General features: G+C 41.3%; 1 protein-coding gene across 1 annotated transcript in view; it reads right to left on the reverse strand.

Annotated features, from left to right (window-relative positions):
• OCA2 (OCA2 melanosomal transmembrane protein) overlaps positions 1-22,828 on the reverse strand; it is a 279,690-nt gene that overhangs the window by 241,012 nt on the left and 15,850 nt on the right. Inside the window, exons 3-5 of the mRNA XM_054974145.1 lie at positions 21,562-21,753; positions 5,823-5,880; positions 4,980-5,052 (exon numbers count right to left, since the gene is read on the reverse strand). Of these exons, the coding sequence (XP_054830120.1) occupies positions 4,980-5,052; positions 5,823-5,880; positions 21,562-21,753 (323 nt within the window). The remainder of the gene's footprint in view (positions 1-4,979; positions 5,053-5,822; positions 5,881-21,561; positions 21,754-22,828) is intronic.

The following is a 22,828-nucleotide window of genomic DNA, read 5'->3' on the forward strand; positions in this document are numbered from 1 at the left end:
AGTATGCTTATTATCTGCGCTTTTCAAGGAATCATCTTCTAATATGGTAATTTAGCTGGTTTCAGCCCTTTGCCCTCCATGTGCCTATATAAGAATTACAGTTTTCAATAGATTATAGCAGAAGTTATTAGGAACACAGCATGAAAGGAAGTGTAGTAATGAATGGTAAAATAGACCAAGTAATTCTGTAACACTAAAAATTGTTTTCATTATGGCAAAAACAAGGCATATTTTATTACTTATTCTAAATAGCTTGCTCAAAGTATTTGAGGCACCAATGGGATCACTGGGGACTAAGGTTGCCAACTCGAGGTGGAACCGAGTTTCCCTCAAATTACAAATGATCTCCAGACTACAAAGATCAATTCCCCTGGAAAAAATGGCAGAGTTGAAGGTTTTGCTTTATGGCATTATACCCTATTGAGAACCTTTCGCTCCCCAAACCCTGCCTTCCCCAGGTTCCACCCCTACATTTCCAGGAATTTCCCAACCCTGTTGGGAACTATTAGATATACGGCAAAATATCAGATCTCATCTAAGATATAGACAAGAATGTTGTGGGAGCTCCGATGACCCAGATCTAGAGATGGGCACGAACATAAAAAAAAAAAAATGAACATGATGTTCATTGTTCGTTGCCATCCACGAACAGGGTCTCACGAACAACCATGAACATGACCCTGTTCATGAGCATGTTCATGGTTGGCTGTTTGTAGGGGCCAGAGGCTCTCCTCCAGCCATCATCCAAGTTTGATCAAGATCCCTACTGCACCACTCCCAGAAACCTGACCTGAGCAGGCACCAGGAAAGGTACTAATAATAAATAATAGCTTGGCCCCAGAGCCTGGCAGCAGCCCAGGAACCTGACGGTGGGTAGATCCCTACCACACCACTCTGAGAAACCCTACCTGAGCAGGCAGCAGGAAAGGGACCAATAATAAATAATAGGTTGGCCCCAGAGCCTGGCAGCAGCCCTGGAACCTGAAGGGGTAGATCCATATCCCACCACACATAAAGAAAATTCAAGTTCCAATGCACTCTCCCTGTCTCTCTATCAAAATGCCAACAGCAGCTGTCTCTCCCTCTCCACTGTCTGCAAAGACTAGCCAGAGCTGGGACCCCTCCCCCTCCTCCATGGTCTTTGCTCTTTTGTAACAAATTTGGAGCTCCACATTTGGAAAGAAGACCTGCCTATCAAACTAAATTGGGCTTAGATTGGGGTTTCCAGGGCAACAGCAGGAGTTCAGACAGAGTTCAGACAATCCCTGCCTACATTGCCAAGGGAATTGATTGCAGGTGCCAGACTGTCTGGCTTGACGAACAGCAACGAAGGAGGCTTGCAATGACCACCTATTCATTTAGAATGGGGCCTCACAAACAGCATGTTCTCGAACAGCAAGTTGGGCTGTTCATGGCTTTTTTTTTTGTTCCTATTGCTGTTCGTGCCCATCTCTACCCAGATCTCAGAGAAGTTTCCTTCCTTCATAACTGCTACTTCATTCTGAGCATTTTCAAATAGTTCTATTCATATTTGGATGGAAGTATCTGAAAATACTTTTCAAAGAACAAACGAAACACACAGAACTTCACTTCCAACAAAAGAACGCCTCCAGTTGAGCACTGGCACAATACACCTTCTATAGTAAATGCTCTGAGCTTTTAAGCCAATAAGTCACAGAGTGAAAAAGGAACTGCAACTTTGCCATTTAAGAAAATTACACTAAAGCTATTTAATTTGAATTGTTGCCAGTGTGGAAAGGAAATGCATTTGTGATCAAAAATAGCCTTAGAGCAAATCTTAACAGAGATGGAAAATTCCCACCAATTCAGGGCCAATATAAAGGAAGGCATGTTTTGCTGGCTTTGCGGCCGATAGCTGCATCCCAGCCATTTCACTACTTAAAACCAACTAAGGAAGAAGGAGATGGCAGATGAGGAAATTCAGCAAAGTGGGGAAAGAGAAAAGGAAAATAAAGGGGGAAATGAAGCTGTGCCAAATCAACTACAGTACCAACAAACCATATCTCAGAGCTTGTGGTTGAAGGCCTTTTTTTTTAAAAAAAAGTGATTAATAGAAATGTTAAAAGAAATGTTCTAATTTTCTATTTTTAACACATTTTTCCCTTTCTTTCTGTTCCACAAGTAGTACAAGAACACACACCTGTTTCAGTGGCTTGTTTCTGCCTTCCTCTATTCTCATATCAGTTTGCTCTGAGACAGGAAGCAGAAGCAGTAATAACAAGCCTAGGACAGCACAAAGAAAGAGGGGCTGGAGATCACAAGTGAAGGAAACTTTAGGTTGGGCAGAGGTCTTGAAACTTGGTGAAGACTAGAATGTGGGATGAAAGATGCGGTCCCTGTGTTCTGAGGAAGGTCATCTGCTGGTGCTTCACATTAACTTTATCAAACATTTTTATGGTGAGGCACACTTAGGATACTACTATGCTACATGAGCAAATGCAAATGTCCAATAGCACCCAGGTCCTGTGCTATTGTAGGTTCAAAGTGGAAAACCCTGCCATGGTTGCTTAGTGACTGAATGGACAGGGAGGAGGAGAGCTAAGCCTTGCCATGTGGTGCAGATGCTGTGGCAGCTAATAATGGAGAGGACGGAATGAGAGAGGAGAGAAGCTTCTGAGGTAGTTGCCCTCTAGTCTTACGGCTGTCCATTCTCTCATTCTCTGATCCCTCCTTTTATTAGTTTAAACTCCAGCCACCCATAATCTGTAAAAAAAAAAAAAAGACACAAGGTTTGATTATCTGGTTGATAACATGTAAGCTTTGTGCTCCCTAAAGGGATCTCATTTAGGACCCTACTAGAATAATGTACTTAATTGCGAGGTAAGAATAAACACTTTTTCCACAGCTATTTTGAAAAGACACAGTAAATAAATCTTTACAGAAAATAAGGTGTGTAATAAGGTAAAGGTTTTGTGTGGAATACTTCAGTATAGAATGTACAAAGGGCTCTCAACCTCACTCCCCAGAGTTCTCCTAATGGTAGTTTTAATACGTTGATCCTCAGTTTATATATGCAAACACTGAGGGGAGATATGATTCCCCTTTCCTCAGACAGGTTATCTTAAAGGTTTATTTTTATCCTTTCACCACACAGTCTCTGGTTCTCAGAAACTGCTCAGATAGATTTGGTACATCTGACTTTTATCAGGATGATTATTTATCATCTAAACATAATCTTTCTTCCCTAAGCCAAGCCAAAATAATGCCTAAAGGCCAAATAAAAAATCCTGGCTAAATTGATGTTCTTATGTAGATCCACTATATCTACTGTCTGAGGGGAAAAGTTTCTCTTCCCCCTTCTTAACTGAGGCTGGCTCACACCATCCCTCCCTTCCACCCAGGGGAGTTCCATGGGCTCTGATTGAGGCAGGACTTTGGGGGTGATTGCAGCAAACACCACTTCTAAATAGCAGATTGTCTACCACAGAAAGACAAACAGGTGTTGTAAATGAGCTAACTAGTCATTGATGGCATCATGGCCTCACTAACATCTTCCCCACCATTATCAGGTAGCCTTCAGATAGCCTCCAGGTTGGGTAGAAGCTGTCCTCACACCCCCATCACGTACGGCCAAGCTAGAAGTGCAGGTTTTTAAAGAGTTCTCTACAACTACATAGCAGCTTTGGGGAATAACTGTTAAAAATAAAAGAGATTCTAAACAACCTCAGAATACCTCAGCGGGGAGAAGAGGGGCTCTACCCTCCCCTCTCAAGCCATTCCCCATGTCAAAATAACAGGGGAGGGAGGTCCCCCCCCCCCCGTTTTTGCTGCTCCACATGGAATATTCTTTGCATGTGGAGCAGAAAAAACAGGGGGTAACCCTCCCATACTATTGTGACATGGGGAAATGGCTTGAGGGGGGAGGGAGGAGCCCCTCGTCCCCTCTCAGATACATTCTGAATAGAGATGGGCACAAACAGCAATACGAACAAAAAAAAAGCCAAGAACAGCCCAATCCGCTATTCGCGAGCAAGCAGTTCATGAGGTCCCGTTCCTGGCCAACATGTGTTCATTCCAAGCCTTCTTCGTGGCGTTCGTCAGCTGTTCATAAAGCCAGACAGTCTGGCATCTTTCAATCAATTCCCCTGGCAACAAGGCATGGACTGTTTGAACTCTGTCCAAACTCCTTCTGGCTTTCCTTCTGGCTTGTAACCCCTCAAAGTAGCTTCCAGCAGACTGTCCAGTTTTTTCCATTGTGAAAAGAAAGTAACAGGAAAGGGAGGGACCCATGGATAATCATGGCTTTCCCAGGGTCCAATCTCTCTTAAACTTGGGGGGTCTTCAGAAGACAGTGAGGACAATGTCCCCTGCAAATTTGGTGGGTATTGGACATTGGGAAGGTCTGTTTGTAACCCCTCAAAGTAGCTTCCAGCAGACAGTCCAGTTTTTGCCACTGTGAAGAGAACATATATGAAAGGGGGAGACCCATGGATCATGCCTTTCCCAGGGTGCAATCTCTCTGAAACTTGGGAGGTCTTCAGAGGACAGTGAGACCCATGGACTCTCCTTTCCCCAGCTCAAGTTCAGCAAAGTCCCAAGGGGGGCGTTCTAGCTCCCACGAACCTCCAACTACGAACATGTTCGTGAACATGTCATGTGCGTCGATGTTCGTGAATCCCTGTTCGTGGATGACAACAAACAATGAACATTGTGTTTGTTTGTTTTTTCCTGTTCATGCCCATCTCGAATTCTGAAGCCATCTGGACTCTCTTTTATTTTTTAACAGCCATTTCCTTTTCTTCATTACTACTTGGGATAACAAAGTTGGGAAACAAATTTGCAAATGAATTCATTCAGTAGTTTAAAGTAGTCCCACAAGACAGTATCTAAAGCTCAAAAGAAATCCGTCAGTATTAATTTAGGAAGGGATGAGTCAGCCATTTCAAACTAGCCTGTTACCAGTTACTCAGTAGTACATTGCTCGATATCTTTTTAACCAAGTAATTGATAAAGGATACTGTAGCTGTCCATAGGTGACACTGCCAGCATCTGCCAAGGCAGTCCATTTTCAGGATGAATGCCAAATAAAATCTGAGACGGTATATAAGATGGTTATATGGTGAATTAGTAAACTATTAAACAATACCTTAAAAATATTAAGATCTGAAAAAAACTTTGAAAAGAGTTTAATGCCTGCTTACTGTGATTCCATAAATCAAGAATCCTGTTGCAGCTGTTTCCATCCCAAACCCATATCTACTGAAACTGCTATATAAACTTAAGAGTTTCTTAAACAGTTCAATCCTAGTTATACTCTTCTGAACCCATTGACATCAAAAGACTTTGAAAGCTGTAACTATGCTTAGGGTGGCACTGTAAGTTTCTCCCATGCTTCTTGTTGCTATTGTGGTATTTTAAAAGGAAGATGGCCATTTTTATACTGAATGTACATTCTGGCCAGTTTAAGATTTAGATTCTGATTACAGAGCTGGAGAAGGCAAACTGTGGTTTTAGTTTCATAAAACATTAGCTGCAGTAGCTGCAGGTTAGCCCATCCCAGATTTTATGCTGGACTAAACATGGAGGAACCTTTAGGAAAAGGAACATGAGAACCGTTTTGGATGTCTGAATCTATTCTTTAGCCTGCTGATCTTTCTCAACAGAGATAAAAAACAACCCATTTTAAGGCAAATTTTAAGGAACTGTTCTCTTCGGTTGTGCTCTACTAAACTGGGAATATGGGAAACTGTGGCACTGACATCACTTTTGCCTGTCAAAGTAGAGTCTTTTTAAATACTACTAGGAACTTAATTTTGGACTACTATAAAACAGTTCTAAGACTTTAGAAAAACAATACTTACAGAGCATATAACTACAAAGATAAAAAGGCCAGAAACTTTTAGGAATCTTAACCAGCATCTGTGAACATAAGGTAAGAAGGATTAATAGAGAAAAAACACAGAGACTTTTTATTCTATTCATCCCCATCATAAACTTCTGAAGGAAGCAGTTAATGTTACCATCCTAAGCAGAGTTTCATTCTTCTAAATCCATTAACTTCAGTTGACTTGAAGGGTGTAGGATGGCACAGTTAGTGAACTAGATAAACAGACAGGTGCTAGAAGCTAAAAGAGAATGACCTGTTCATGGATTCCATGGCTCAATTTTTATACTGTTTTGTAAGAATCTAAAGAAATACTTTATACAGAAGTCTTTCCTAGCCCTGGTATTCATGATTCTCAAGAAGCAAACCTGACATGATGCTAACAGTATGGCTGCCACTGAAAACAACAACTCCTTCCTTTTTTAGACCTTACCCATGTATTGAAAGCATCATGCCTAAAAATGGCTAAACAAGCTAGGGATGATTCTTCAGTTGTGCAAAATTTGAAAATACTAGACCATCTTTTTAAAAAAATCAAATCTATTATTTTAAAACAAGCTTACGCTAAGAACCAGAGTCTTCTTGAAAATCAATGGTTTGATAATGATTGTAAATCTCTAAGAAGGTTGATAAGATAAACACAAAGAAGATTCCGTAAATACAATCCTTAAAAAGATCTATTGGAGTTAAAAGGGCTGAAAAAGAACTTTAAAAAACTGACAAGTTAAAAGAAAAAAGAGGACTCAATGAATGATTGGAAAGTGCTGCAGGTGTGTAATTATCAGCCAATTTTAAGTTTTTTGGAAAATGATAACTGAGGCTACAGTGTCCAGATGGAAGTTTATGTGCCACATTGCTCCATCCATGTGGGAACAACGTTTTTGACTTTTGTAAGCTTAAGGATACCAGAGACACCAGTGGCTCCTGAATGGCCTCCAGTTACCATCAGAAAAATATTAAAGGATTAAAATCTCGTAAGGCTCCTGATCCAGATTTATGCCCAGCCAAGTTATTTAAAGCCAGTTCAATGTGGTGGTCTAGGATTCTTGCTCCTATTTTCTCAAGAAGAAATAGTTCAGGAATTATGTCAGATTCTTGGAGGAAAGCTATTATTGTTCCAATTTATAAGAAAGGAAGTTTTTCAGATCCACAAAACTATACGTTTATTATCTATAGCTGGGAAACTTTATGCTTCATTCTTGTGATCCTGTATAATAAGAGAACTTCCTGGATCTATTCATCCAACATTTTGGGAATAGAGCAAGCCTGCTTTCATAAAGGCCAAATCCCAGAAGATCATAGTTTGATTTTATGATCACTGGTGGAAAAATTATCATGATAAAATGGGGTACTCTCTTTGCAGAATTTATGGATTTAAAACAAGCTTTTGATTCAATCACAAGACAATGACTTTGGAATAAACTAGAAAAATCCTCAATAGATAAAAGGTTATTATGGTTAATCCAATGATTATATTCCAACTCCTCAGCACAAGTTCAAAGGGAATTTTTATGAGGCTAGTTTCACGCACAGGGAATAATATGCTTTCAATGCACTTTAGTGATGGCTTGCAAGTGAATTTCCACACAGAATTTTTTCATCAGTTCTGTCCCCATACTGATTTGGTTTATTCTTTTGATTTCCACATACATTTTTTGCCTTTAGTTTTCACTTTGCTTTTTTTCCTGCTTTTTTCCCCAGTTTGTTTGAGACCACTTTTACCTGAGTCATTTTTGAAGCTGATTCTAAGTTGCCTTTGTTCCTTGTGTATAATGTTTCTTTTGGTTTTGTTTGTCCCATCCACTTCCTCCCACCTCCAAACCACTTTTTGATGATTGGATGTTCTTCATAATCAAACCTCCTCTGACCTTCCTTTACCGCCCCCCCGCTCCTTTTACTGGTTTAATTTTTGATCTTTTTTAATCATAATTTTCATATTGCTACATTGATATACATACTATTATAATAATAAATGCAGTAGGTTCTCTGAATTCCCAGATTTCATTTATTAAAAAGCCCCTTCCCTTGCAGATATATAAGTGAAAAAGTATATCTTTTCAATGGAAAGGGCTAGAGACTTACTTTTTAATGAAAGAAGGGATTCAGAGAACCTACTGCATCTATTATTACAATAGTATATTGATAGTGATATGAAAGTGATGATTTAAAAAAAAAATTGCAAAAGCCACAGTGGCCTGCTAGAGGGGCACTTCTAGTGCAAGAAAAAGCAGTGTGGTTTGAAAGGGACATAACCACTGGTGCCCTAGGCTTTGTCCCCATAAAGGGCAGTGTGCCCCCCTGGTACCAGCCTCCAACTCCTCATTCTGAGTCAGCCCAGGTGGGGTGCTCAGGTTTAGATCATGGGGGTGGGCTTATCGGTGAGCAGTAGACCTGCTCTCCTTTTAGCTTCCCCCATGCAGAGACAGGCATTGTGATCATTTTTAATCTTTTTAAAAATTCAGCCCTAATATCAATATAAGCATGTGCAAAAAATAAAAGGAGGGTGCTGTGACACCAACAATGCCACTGATGACAACAGCACCCTTGCTTGAAACTCCTGATTATTTAAGACATATGAAGAAGAAAATAAATCAGCTCCACTGTTATCTATTTGGACTGTTGGAGCCACTGTAGTTTTGGGGGCAGAGTCACTAATTCTCCTCAGAGTTGAGAGAGTTTGTTAGGAGTTAGTTACAGCCAGATAGAGATGGCTGCAGATGTTGTTCCCTGTTACTAGTTATTTTTCAATGAATGATTGATTGTTGAACCACCACAGTTGCCTTTCAATCTCAATACTTATTACCCACTACTGTAAAAATGCAGAAGGAAGGCAGACATGGAAGAACTGTACTCAAACCAATTCCAATGCTTAGGGATCAACTGATTACAAAATCAGGAATAAAGCAAGCAGAAACACCCTGAGTCAAGTGTAAGCTGGCAAAAACAGTGGCTGTTTGGAGACAGAGTTGTGCCTACAGAGGGATAGTTGGAAAATATTTTCTCAATATACTATATTAATCTCTGTCTTTTGGGGAAAGTATGCTAGCACGGAGTTGCTAACTCATCAACTAGCTTTTAACAGTAGCTTGTTCTGTACACATTAATGTAGATTTCCACATTGTAAAAAGGCTTTCTGCAGATCAACCTCTTATCAGGTCAGATTTTTTTTCCTGTTCAGTAGGTGACTTTGCCAACAAGTCAACAATAGAAGAATTTAGTGTACATTTGGAAAGGCAAGTAGAAATTAAATCAGAATGTTCCCAAATCTACTCTCATCACTGCTTTGAAATCACATGTAGCCTTAAGTAAGGCAAACCACAGCTTCTCAGTAGAGAACAGTGATCGTCCTGTTTTGCTCCAACCTACTGAACCCTCCAGAATGCTGTTCCTGGGCATTAAAGGACCCTCAGGAATAGACTAGTGGGGCTCTGCAGAGCAAGGGGGAAATTGGTGGAAACTGACACAACCATATATAAATACTATCATCATCATCATCACCATACCAAAAAAGCACTCATTTTAAGAGTCTTTCCTGAACAAACTTATTTCTCTTAACCTTGGTAGTGATAGCAGTACTTTTTTATCCTGTTTCCCTGATGTCTCATAGGAAATAACTGCATTTAGGCCCCTTGGTTTCAAAGGACGGGGTAGAGTCCATTTTAGCCAAAATACACAGCACTCTACCTCTGTTTAAATGGCATTTAAAACCCCAACCATCACAGCTATGCATAATGCCTTGTTTGAACTTCAGCTGGCAATATCAAGGATCTACTACAAACCCTTTGCTGATCCCTCCCAGAAACATTGGCATGTATCCAACCATGCAACTTCTCTGATTAAATGGCATTTCCATTTGCACAAGAGAAAAACAGAGATCTCTGTGGATTACCCCTTCTGCTGTAGACCCTCACTTTGCATTTTATGTTGTTCCTGAGAGCCAACTGACCCCAGGGACAAAATGTGGGGAGCAGTTGTTGATTGGGCTACACCAGGAAGGAAAAGAAGGAGAGTCCTTCTCTACAAAGTCCACAGTTGGTTTGATAGCCACTATCTCTTATATATTCTGTAATAATAAAATACAGAAACAATCAGGCTTTCTACATTTAAGAACACTAATTTGTCCTGTCATTTGAAAAATTAATCATAATCACTTTGAAATAAAAAGACAAAAACACTGGATGATAACCAATATCATAGGGTTACTAATAGTTGTGAGCATTCCACCAAGTAACACTTAATAAAAGTACGCTTTTTTTTAATCTGTAGACCTACCTCTCTGCCTTTTGTTTGTCCCAAGGCTATCTTCCCTACATTTAAGGACAAAATCCCATTATAAGTGTATGATTGTTACATGTTTAATTTTTTTACAAACTTAATGGTGCACTGTACAACTACATTCAGAGCATTAAACACAAGATAGACTTCATTCTTTCAAAATAAGATTAAAATTATGATTGTTACAGCTGCCAAGAAGGGACAATAAAAACCATTAAATGAATGCTTTAGAAGTCAAAAAGTGCTTGTCCTTAGATAACTAAATCATCTTGGAAAACTGACATGATAGAATACAGAGGAGGGAATGTAATTTTATTAATAAACTTCAACACTGAGAGCATTCCATCTGCCCCTCTTATCCTTTGGATGCTTAGACTTACGGAATCAGTGCTTATAACAGCTTATCAACCAGCCATGATCAGGCCTTAACTTATACATACTTACCAGCCCATGACCTTGCTCTGCAGTTCTAATCTTAGTAATGTCATTCTGTGCCAAAAGCTATGGGAATTTAAAATCCCAAATAATATATTCCACTTTATCTAAGAACCCTTCCACATAGTAAGAAATGTGACCAAAATATGGATGTACCAGTCATTCACGCTCTTGGGCAGTATGTAAGGTAGCAACTTGCAAGTCTCTGCACAGCAAGATCTCTACAAGAATGGGTTTCTTATAATGTCCCTTAGAAAAGAGAGAGTGAGGAAAGCAGGTAGCAACTAGACTTGGGCATGAACCGGAAAAAAAAGAACCATGTGATTCATGGTTCATCGCATTTCCATGAACCAGGAACCAGGAACTTCATGACCCTTTCCCCGTTCACGAATCGGGTTCATGATTCGTGGAATTTCACTATCACACACCCCAAGCCGGGTTCAGCCCATCGGTTGAAGGCTGAGGCCAACGCGGGGTCTGTCAAACTGACAGCCCCCGTTTTCCTGCCGCCCTGGGCAGAAAGAGAATAGGGGCTGTCAGTTTGACAGACCCGGTGCCGGCTTCAGCCCATGGGCTGAACCTGGTGTGGGGTCTGTCAAACTGAGAGCCCCCGTTTTCCTGCTGCCCTGGGCAGAAAGAAAACAGAGGCTATCAGTTTGACAGATCCTGCATGGGCTGAAGCCAGCACTGGGTCTGTCAAACTGACAGCCCCTGTTCTCCTGCCACTCTGGGTGGAAAGAGAACGGGGGCTGTCAGTTTCACAGACCCTGCAGAACCCAGCACAAGGTCTTCACCTCATAGGCTGAAGCTGGTGCGAGGTGTGTGAAATTGACAGCCCCATTCTCCTGCCACTCGCTGGCAGCAGGGAAACGGGGCTGTCGGTTTCACACACCCCTCAGCAGTGCCAGCCTGTCTGGGATCACGAACTACTCATGAATTGCACAAACCTGGCCAAAAAAGACATGTGGGTTCGTTAACACGCAGTCGTACGAACCGCATGTTAACAAACCATGAATCGGCCAGGTTCGTGCATATTTTTGGTTTGTATTGCGGTTCGTGCCCAACTTAAACACTGTAAATAAAGATTACTCAAAAAAATCTCAAAGCATTTACTGCAGAGGAAAGAAATACATATTTTCTCCTTTTTTCTGGCACCTACATATATATGTATAAAGTGCCATCAAGTCACAACTGACTTATGTTGACCCCCCCCCCCGCCCCAGCTGGGGCTTTCAAGGCAAATGAGAAGCAGAGAAGGTTTGCCATTGTCTTCCTCTGCAGAGTCTTCCTTGGTGGTCTTCCATCCAAATACTGACCTATCTTAGCTTCTAAGATCTAACAAGATTGGGCTATCATGTTGCCTTCCACCATCATATATACTGGCTTGATTGACTCTGAATTTCCAGGATTGTGTAGTAAAATTACATACATGTGCTCACAAGAAACAAATGATCAACTCAAAGAACACTAATTTGCAAACAACGAACAAATATGAAGCACCTTTTTGAAATTTAAAAAATTCTCCCAGCCAGCATATTTACACATTATCTTGAGATTGTAGTGAAGTCCATAGTTCTTCTAATTAGCTGAAAAAACCAGTTTTAAGGAATATAAATCCAGATTCACATCTCTCTCTTTGATCAGTACATGATTTAAGTAGAGTTTTTGGTTTCTTCACAGCAGTAGCTTCTGCAAGAAAAGCTAGAATAAGCTCTCTTTAGCAAACACTGTATCCTCAGTACAGTTAATTTTGATCATACATACAATAGACCTTTGTGCTCCTAGACAAAGTCTGGCAACAGCATCTGACAAGCTTTTTCTAAGAGGAAAAACTAGAACATTCTGGCTTTTGGTCTGACTCTCACCATCCAAGTCAGGCAATCACATAAGACTTTAATAATTAATATAATCTGAGGAGTAAAAACCTTGTGAGACTGTTAAGAACAGTCTCCAATGTAATACAAGAAACTGCAGTCAGAAAAGAATAGCAAAGCCCTTGTGTATATACTGAAGCATTTATGAACCGCTGTAGGACTAGCTGGATCCCAGACAAAATGCTTTATCCAAAATCATGCTTTCAAGAATACATGGGTATTCATTTTGATAACCGGAATCTGGTGTTATTATCACTGCACACATTATGGATCAAAATGTGTGTGAATGACACCCATTCACCCAATGCAATGTTAACATCTGCTCCAAGGGGGAACAGGCTCTGATGAATCTCCTAACTGGCCAGTACATTCACACATATTTACACCAATCTCTGAGGGCCAAACTACAAGTGACACAGGTTGGACACTTGTCAGCTTCCCTCAAGTTTTGGTGGGATATGCAGGCAGCTTGGCAGAATGTTGGACAAGTGACAGTTGAAAATTCCATTGGACAGCAGTTGGAGAGCCAAGCTGCAAGACCAGGATGCCTACATTTCCCATCTAAACTTGAGAGAAGCTGACAAGTGTCCAACCTGTGTCATTCGTCACTTGTAGCTTGGCCCTGAGTTTCAGTGCTGTGTGCCAGTGTTAGGGATTTTATTATAAATCTAACAGCAGTTAGGAGGAGCAGTCTGAGAGAAGGATTAGCTGAATTTGTTTAGCAGCCTGAACAGAGTTGACTTCCAAGAGCTGATACTGTGATTATTGACTGCTGGAATGAACTGGGATGGAAAGTTCAAATATTAGAAACAATTTATCTCTGTGTCTGAGCTATCTAAATGTTGTTGAAGTTGTAAAAAAAGTTTAATTCTTTTTTTTTCCTGTTTAAACCATGGTAACTGAATGTCTAGTGTTTTAGGGAAAGTAAAAGAGACGTAAGTGCCCCGTGGCGCAGATTGGTAAGCTGCAGTACTGCAGCCCAAGCTCTGCTGAGCCTGAGGGCCAAGCTACACATGACGAATGACACTTGAACAGCAAGTGGATTGAGTGGAGGGCAAGTGAACAGGGAGAAATACACTTGCTGTTCAAGTGTCATTCGTCATGTGTAGCTTGGCCCTGAGTTTGATCGTGGTGGAAGCTGGGTTCAGATAGCCTGCTCAAAGTTGACTCAGTCTTCCATCCTTCCGAGGTCAGTAAAATGAGTACCCCGGTTCCTGGGGGTAAATTGTAGATGACTGGGGAAGGCAATGGCAAACCACCCCATAACAAAAAGTCTACCAAGAAAGCGTCATGATGCGACGGCCCCCATGTATCACTAATGACTCAGTGGTTGCACAGGGGATACCTTTACCTTTAAAAGGCACGTACATGCAGCAATATTTTGGCCATGGCCTATATATCGAAACTAAACAATGGCAGCATATAAAGGAAAGAAATACTGAATTTCTACCTCCAATAGCCCTGGGCATTCACCTAGGCAAGAGGTAGTACATTAAGGGAATGGGCTGCCTGTCTGGTAAAGACCCTGGAAAGAGGGGAGAGGGGACCCTGTGTGGATTTGGGTCAGTGCTCTCTGCCTGATAATTAGGGACTAGAGAGGTGGGATATTGTGACCACCCTGAACTGCCTGTGAAACTCAAAACCTATGCAGGGAGGTTTAAAGTATGTAGCATTGGAAGGGGGGGGGAGGTCACACAGGTCAAAGACAGTCATGTAACCCTAGATACTGTATTTACAGGTTTCCCTCTGGTTGGGAATTATTTTCTTGGGCCAATCAAAACTTGGGATACAAATTAAAAATTCCTTCCCAGAAGACTTTTGAGCAGGCAATTCCAAAATAAAGATGAAACTTGTGATGCATTCAACACCAAAATTAGAGAGGTATGCATATCAGTGTGCTGTGTGTACAATACAGGGTGATAGAGGTGTTAGGCTGGAAATGCATTTGAGGTCTCTCCCCTCGCACCCCCAAATGGTGGTCATCTGCATGTTGATTTCACTCAACATGCCAGTTTAGTGTAGTGGTTAAGAGCACGGGACTCTAATCTGGAGAGCCGGGTTTGATTCCCCACTCCTCCACGAAGCCAGCTGGGTGACCTTGGGCGAGTCACAGTTCTCTGGAGCTCTCTCAGCCCCACCCACCTCACAGGGTGTTTTGTTGTTGGGATAATAATGGCATTCTTTGTAAACCAATCTGAATGGGCAATAAGTTGTCCTGAAGGGCAGTATATAAATCGAATGTTGTTATTATTATTATTGTTATTATTCTTCCCCACTTCCACATGGTGTAAAAGTCACCTCCTTACAAATGTAGTTTGTTGGTGTATTACAAACTGAAAACAGGAAAGTGTGCTTTGTCATAAAATCATACTAATCTATTTATAAATTATATATGCCTGTAGGACTAAACCAAAAGTGAAACATTTTTATTAGTGTATCCCTTTTGACAGTTTTTTTTATTCAGGAGAATTGAAAAAGGGAATTACAGTGTCCTTGTAACTTAATGTGAGAATGACTACTAGATCTGTCAAAGTTAGAATATGTGAACATAAGAGCTGTATTAGACTAATGAAACTGAATGCCCTGCTCATAAACCATTATCTTACTTCCTGCCATACTTAGAGTCTTTCTACAAAAGACATCTTACACAGGGACGCTCAAGTGAAAGATCTTACACTTGTTCTCTCATTGTGGATACACATGAAGACGTGGACTGGACCTGCTATGTCTGAATGAGATTGGTTTCTGTAGATGGGTGCTTGTGGTTCCGCATTTGACAGTGCTGCTTTCTCAATGTTTCAGTTATTTTTTTCCTCATCTCTCTATTTTCTCCCCCCACTTCCGTCCCTCCTTTGGGAGCAGAATATCATACCACATGGAAGATATTGCATCATCCTTTCATTCTATCATATAGCTGAACTTACAGGACAAATGTGTCATTTGACTTCAATTACAGATTACTATACACATCCAGAAATATTGGAAACTTAATACCTGGTTTGTTTGGAGATTTGAGTGTTTTTAGGTTTAAATGTTTATTTATGTAAAATCTAGCTCATATGTAACTTTTGCTCTATAGAATATAACACCGATGAAGAGTGTGAGTGCAGTTACCATGTGAAGGGATTCATGGCCTGCTGTAATAATTTACATCACACCACATGATATATGAGGTAAAACTGGTTTTGTATTTTTTTCAAAAAGTAATTTTTACAGTATAATTATGTTTATTCTGATGGTTGTTGTGGGTTTTCCGGGCTGTATTGCCGTGGTCTTGGCATTGTAGTTCCTGACGTTTCGCCAGCAGCTGTGGCTGGCATCTTCAGAGGTGTAGCACCAAAAGACTTTTGGTGCTACACCTCTGAAGATGCCAGCCACAGCTGCTGGCGAAACGTCAGGAACTACAATGCCAAGACCACGGCAATACAGCCCGGAAAACCCACAACAACCATCGTTCTCCGGCCGTGAAAGCCTTCGACAATATGTTTATTCTCATTATAACAAACAAATTTTTCCCACTTTTCTCTATTTGCATCTCCAGATAATAACATCAGGGCAAATTTGATACATACTGGTTTCTGGATGTGTGAGTTTGTTTATTGCAAAAGTGTGTATTATTGACCACTGAAGAAGGTCTTTGTGCCAAAACACATATGGTCTTGTGTTGGTTATTTGACATGTTTATCAACTGTATTTGGATAATGTTATAGCTTATCCTATGTAGCTTTCCTATGTAGCCTGACATTCAGGCCTTTTGTTTTTAATTTTATTACTGTGTACACTGTTCAATAAATATTTATTTTGAATATATTTTAATGGTTATAGCTTGACTCTTGTAGCATCTACAATAGAGTTGTGGGGTTCCCTCTCCCCTTTCTTTGTTTGTTGGAAGTATTGCCCTCACTCTAAACTGACTTCATTTCCCTTCAGAGCATAGCCAGAGCTCATTGCCTACACAGTTATATCATCACTTCACTACAAGATCAATGATTAGCTGGAATCAGCCTAGGAAAAAGAAACCATAGCTGTGAAAATATTGCACTATTTTGATCAAAAATAAACAAACATTTAGCAAAGGGTCACATGCTTGCTCTAAAAATCTAACTAAACAAAGGGACCCCACGGGGATGCTGATAAGGAACAGGGGGGGAGCCGCAGTAACAGTAATTTCTTTAAAGTGCACTGTGCCTAATTATTACCACTATTTAATATCACTATTTAATATCAGTAACGTCACAATCCTACAGTCTAAAGTGCACAGTGCAAAAAATGAATTCATACAATCACAAATCACAATTACAGTATGTTCACATCCAAAAGTCTAAGCAATTAATTACAATGTATTCACATCCGAGAGTCCACATAATATTAAAGACACATCAGAGAATCTTTGAAGCTCAATTACACAATTTTCTCTTTCTCAATTATTCAATAGAGACTCGAAGTCCAACAAAATTCTTGTAACACTGTCCTCATGTGATTTCTTTTCTAGATGGACTCCTGCAGCCAGGAGCAAGGCGGTTGCCGTCTCCCGGGCGGGAGAACCCTAGGGACTCACAAGTCTTGATATAAGGAGACAGAAGGAGATTAAACAGCTGTTCAGAACTACTTGACAGGAAGCCAGCACTTCTCCTGTTTCGTACCTGCTTTTTCAAGAGTGTTCCACTAGCAATTATCTCCAGCTCCAAGTATTTGGAAAGTTCTTTAGCTTCTCTTGACCCGATTGGGAACCCAGATACAGTAGTCAACTGACAGGTAAGAAGTTAGGAGCTGGCTACACCAGCTTGCCTGTTCATATCAGCCTACCCTCTCCCCTCATTGGCCTACCCTCTCCCATCACGCAGCAGCAAAACATCCAGATGCAGACAAGGAGCACTTTCTTGCTGGAGAATCCATTATCTGGTTGCTGGCAGCTCCTGTGGCAAAGGAGCCACTGCCCCCAGCCATGGACACTTTCCCAGGACCTGGCTGACCTGGCTGTAGTTTGCAGAAGGCCAGGCTTGTCACCACACACATCTTTGTTTCCCTTTCAGGTAGTAGCAACCCATCAGGAAGGCCAAAGAGCATGGCTGTTCCAGCCCCCAGTAATCCTTCTCGACTACCATTCAAGCCAGGCCCAGGGATAGTTCCCCAGGCAGCCTATGAGTCAAGCCCACTCCTGAGAAAGCAGCACAAGTAATGGCTCTCCTGGCCCTGACTGCCGCACTAACAGGCACAGCTCCCTGCCCAGGCAATGGAAGTTGGCAATGTGTTCAGATGTCCTCTTCACTTCTGGCAGTTCAATAAAGTCTGCCTTTGTGAGAATCTGCTACCAAAAAGAGTAGGTGTCCAGTGGCATCTTGGAGGCTCCAGCCCTGCCCAGTTTCTCTCTCCCCTTCCTCTCCTCTCCAACCCCCTGCCCGGTGCCCCTGCACTTGGCAGGGGGTTGGACTAGATGGTCTGTATGGGCCTTCCAACTCTATGATTCTATGATTTTATGATTCTAAATTCACTGCAGGCAGCGAGGTGGAACTTGGAGTATTGCCTGTGTGTGTCTGGCAGGGGGTGGCATGGAGTGTTGGAATAAACCACTATAGCCTAATTTGAATGGAAAGAGTAAGGAGTGGTTGCAGAGGGAAAGGGGGCTTGATACATTGATAGTGTCTGTTTATCTGTTGCTGTTGAACTGGCCCCTCCCTGCTATGAGTGAACATTCCTTTCTGTGTCAGTTAAAAAGGTCTGTTATTGTAACTGTCTGTCTTCTATACAAGTCATGAACATGTTGTCTCTCATAGTTTGTTGTTTGCTTTACTGTAAATAGTTATTACATGAAGTTCAAGATTATCTACTCAAATGATTTTACTTCTCACTGGATGCAACTGTTGACTCTGCTACATATATATGAAGGTAGAATATCCTGCACCTGGTGAGTGAAGGGATATAAGTGCCCCATAATGAGGACTGTCTGGGATATTTAAATATATCTCCCTCACATGGAGAACTCTCAATATCCAACCACACTGCTGGCATCTGATAAGCCAGGCAGAAGACTGTTGCATGTGGGGGCAAGGTTGATGGTGGGAAGTGGGGAAGGGTTGTATAGCGATGTCCTAGGATCTCTGGGGCTCCTGTCCAAAGCCAGACCACTCCCCCTTTTGCCGTTTGTGGAGGCAGGGGTGGACCTTGGGAATCTTGCACTGAGGATGGGACAATGGCCTCTGGAAAAGTTTCTCTGGTTCCAGAGGCCCTCATTCCACTCAGGGGGACCTTCCAGCACCAGAGCATGGCTGTCAATGTCCACCCCATATTCTTCTTGTATCTTTTTGATGCAGTGATGTATTTCAATGGAGACACTGCAAGTTGATTGGCATTCCTGGCCCCCATTATATCCAATGGGCCTTCTAGTTTCTCTTCTGGTTTCCAATGGATGTTCTCATCATTCATTTTAGAACCCGCTCCCTGCTTGCCTCTAAGGAGCTTCCTTTCTGAGACTTGGATGGCTGATCCTGAGTGTTGAGTGTTGTGGGTGCAACACTTGCTGGGTCCCATTGCCTTTCTGATCTAACTTTTCAAAGAGGGCATGCATGTTTTTCAGAGCAGCGGAGGAGGAGGGGAGTTTGCAAGCAAGCAGTGCTTTAGCTGCCTGCCTAGCCCTTGTCAGAAATGGGGACTGGGTGAGTGGGTGGGTGCATGCACTGTCTGCACCTTCAGTGAAACTCCCTCCATGGGGCTGGACTCTTGTCAAAGCAGGCACCTCTACTGAGGATTGACAAACCTGATCACGGGAGTAATTCTGCCCTATACATTCACTTTTTCTGCAGGGCAGGGGAGTAACATTAGTAGCTGACAAAACTGTGAATAGCAGGGAAAGGGCCAGGGCATTTGCTGTTGCCTCCTGCAATTGGTGGATTCTTCCAGCATTGCCAGGACAACTAGGGAAGCATTCTTTCCTGGCTGCGCCTTGACAGACTCAGGGCCAAACTTCAAGTGACGAATGACACAGGTTGGACACGTGTCAGCTTCCCTCAAGTTTTGATGGGAAATGTAGGCAGCTTGGCAGAATGTTGGACTAGTGACAGTTGAAAAGTCCATTGGACAGCAGTTGGAGAGCCAAGCTGCAAGACCAGGATACCTACATTTCCCATCAAAACTTGAGGGAAGCTGACAAGTGTCCAACCTGTGTCATTCGTCACTTGTAGCTTGGCCCTCAGCCACCAGCATGGCTCTCCTGTTTTACTATATGTAAAATGCCACCCACATGAAAAATTACCCTTATTATAGCCTGGGTGGTGGGGTGAGTGCTTGCTTGGGTATAAGAAAGCAAAACCTCACAACCCCTCTCCCCTTGGCTATATATCCTGCCACCACCAAAATGATTTCCAGGCTTCCCTTTCATCAGCAGTTTGGCACTGGGGAGCTTCTGAGCACATGCAAAGTACCAAGCATGAACAAACAAGGAAGAACTTTGAAGAAGAACTCTGACACAACCTTCTTCTTAAACAGACAATGATGTTTTTTGCACTATACTAAGTATTTTGCAGTGCATAGAAGTGTAAGAAAGGTAATATGGCATAAACAGAACTAAAAGGAAAAATAAAACATTCTGATTTACTCTGGTGTTACCTCCGCATCCCAAATCCAGCCATGGGATGGCTCTTACATTCCCCAATGCAAAGGAGATAGAGGAAAATGCCCCCTGCCCCCACATCCCCTTGCTCCTGGTCCAGAACAAACACACACACTAACTAGCTATAGATCTTTTTAACTCTTTCTTCTGAAGAGTGGATTTCCATACCACCACCCCTGAGCTGGGGAAGCATCCCTTGTGGGTCCTCTAGGCCAGTCTGTCACTCATGCACATTTTGCACATAGTCTATCACTTTATTGGCAATCAAAGATCACACACACAATCATCCTTCTAGCCCAGTTTGATAGTTCAGCCAAATGGTAGGAGCTTATCTCTGCTCTGTGGCAATGTGAGATCTTTATTGCCATCTCTTCCTGAGAAAGAGAGTCTGCCCAGGGTCTGATTTCCTGGGGGTTCAATTAAAGGTCATCTTTATCACACAACAACCGTTTAGAGCAAAAGCTTCTAGCTTTGGGTGCTGAGGAGGAAGGTATTATTCCTAAAATATATATGATTGTTTTAAATTTAATCATTTTAATTGTTTAATTGCTTACTTGTTTTATTGTAAGTATACCCATATGTTGTGAATCTGCTGTGAGCCCGCACATGCGGAGAGTGGACTACAAACAAACAAACAAATAAATGTTGAATTTACATGACTGCACCCTTACATATATTTATGTCCACAGATTCTAATGAATAAAGGACATGAGGGAAGCCCGAAATAAGAGTGGAAAATTACAGGGACATGGAATCATGAAGTCATTCTCTTTATCTCCAACTAAAATAAATTAGCAACAAAATAATTAGCAAGATGAAATGGATCAAATGAGTTCTAAGAGTTCACATCTGCTGGAGAGCTTCCAGCTCCAAGGGAAAGAACCACACATTCAACCCTGACCACAATGCCAGGTGCCTTTAAGCATAACAGAAGTGCTGAAGGACTAACCAATGTTAAAGCATCTCCCATGTTGCTGCTGTGACAAGTAAAAGGTACCATAGAAATCTCTAAACATCAGTTGCTCCTCAGCCAGAACTCTACCTGGATCTTAAGAACACAGAAATTCTTTACCATAGATTATTAATCATAAGGATTAATATTATAGGTGTTAAAGGCAAAATACAGAAGCTGTATCAGGTTTTCTTAAATAAGGTTTAATAGGCTACCCAAGCCTCAATAATTAAATTTAGCATGAAAGAGGTTTAATAGAATTTTTTAAATAAACGATTGGTCAGATAAACCAAGGTTACAAAGACAGGCATGTTTTCCCTTCTCATAAACTAACTTTTAAAGCTTAAGATGGTTGTTTGCTTAGCCCCCAGCATTACATGGTGCTATAAATCTGGAGGGATTTTATCATCTGTTTCATTGGATGTTCTGCCTGAAAATCAATGGAATGATAAGACAAAAAATATGGAGTGTTACTTTACTCATTTGCTGAAGGAAAAATCAATTTCATGACTCTTCCCCTTAGCCCTTGATATTTGCAGAAACATTAAAGGCAAAATATAAGGTGGATTCATACCTCATTTTAGATAAATTGAATTTGACATGAAAGTTGTCCAAGATTTCGCATTTCTCTGAGGAGGAAGCAGATCTGGACAAGCTGGTCATTTCGCTTCCCAGTTGAAACCTTTGCTCAAACTCAGCAGAACTGTTTTCCCAAGAATCTTCATCTGTGGTAAAATCTGGGTTATGAACAGCCATGTATCTTAACCTGTAAAACAGTATTGGCTAACATCAGTGTACACCATTTTCTGATACTGGGCCTGTCAGTAGAATGAACAACAGTAAAGGTCAAGGATGCTAAACTTTTGAAAACAGAAGTGCATTTTTAAAATAAATAGCTATCCCCTCCATAACTCAGCAAGGAGCTTATCTAAGGCAGTTTCAGGTAGGTAGCCGTGTTGGTCTGCAGTTGAAGAGCAAGATCCAGTTCCAATAGCACCTTCAGGTGCTGTTGGACCCGGACCTTGCTCTGTCTAAGGCAGAAATCCCAGTGACTCTGTGATAGGAAAAATGAGAAAGGAGTTGGGGGGGAGACAGAACTGTAGAAAGTGAGTTTGTGGGATGAGATGTGTATGGGTAAAATACTTTATAGGCACAAATTTAGCTCCGCCATCATTTCTGGTGAATTAATATTTCCCTGCTATATTCCACAGGCAACAGCAAACCAGCTCTGACGTCTCTTGCCTTGAAAATCCTGTATGTCAGCTGCAACTTGACAGCACATCACGCACACATATTCTTAAGCTACTGATATTTTTACCACACCAGTTCTTAATATATACATTTATTTCATTACTGTCTTTTGCAAAATTTTGAAATGGAATTGCCTGTACTTCAGAAATTACTGGGGAATAGGAAGGAACCTTCTCATTTGCTTTACAGTAGAGCAACAACCCAAAACATATGGCATTACATAAGAGTATGGAGAGGAAACCTCTCTGGTAACCATCATTACAATGAATAACCTTGAAGTGAGTGCTTAGCAAGGAAATCTATATTTGTCTAGAATAAGTTAACCTTAACGTCCTCGATATGCTTCAAGATGATAAATTATCTTTAATTTCAAGAGAAAACTGTTCTAAAAGAAGCAAAAACCACTCCAAGCTGAAGCAACTTAGGACCAATCCAAACAAACAGCTGTTGTTGTTTTTTTAGTAAGTCCTTAACATGCTTCAGCTCATCTTGTCTATGGGTCCTTCATATGAAGGATGCTGAAAAGCACTTTTTTGTAACAATATTCCATATGAGGCTCTGATACTTATAAGCCTCTGAATACTATCTTG

This window comes from Eublepharis macularius, chromosome 3 (genome assembly GCF_028583425.1).
Source record: "Eublepharis macularius isolate TG4126 chromosome 3, MPM_Emac_v1.0, whole genome shotgun sequence".
Classification (NCBI taxonomy): domain Eukaryota; kingdom Metazoa; phylum Chordata; class Lepidosauria; order Squamata; family Eublepharidae; genus Eublepharis; species Eublepharis macularius.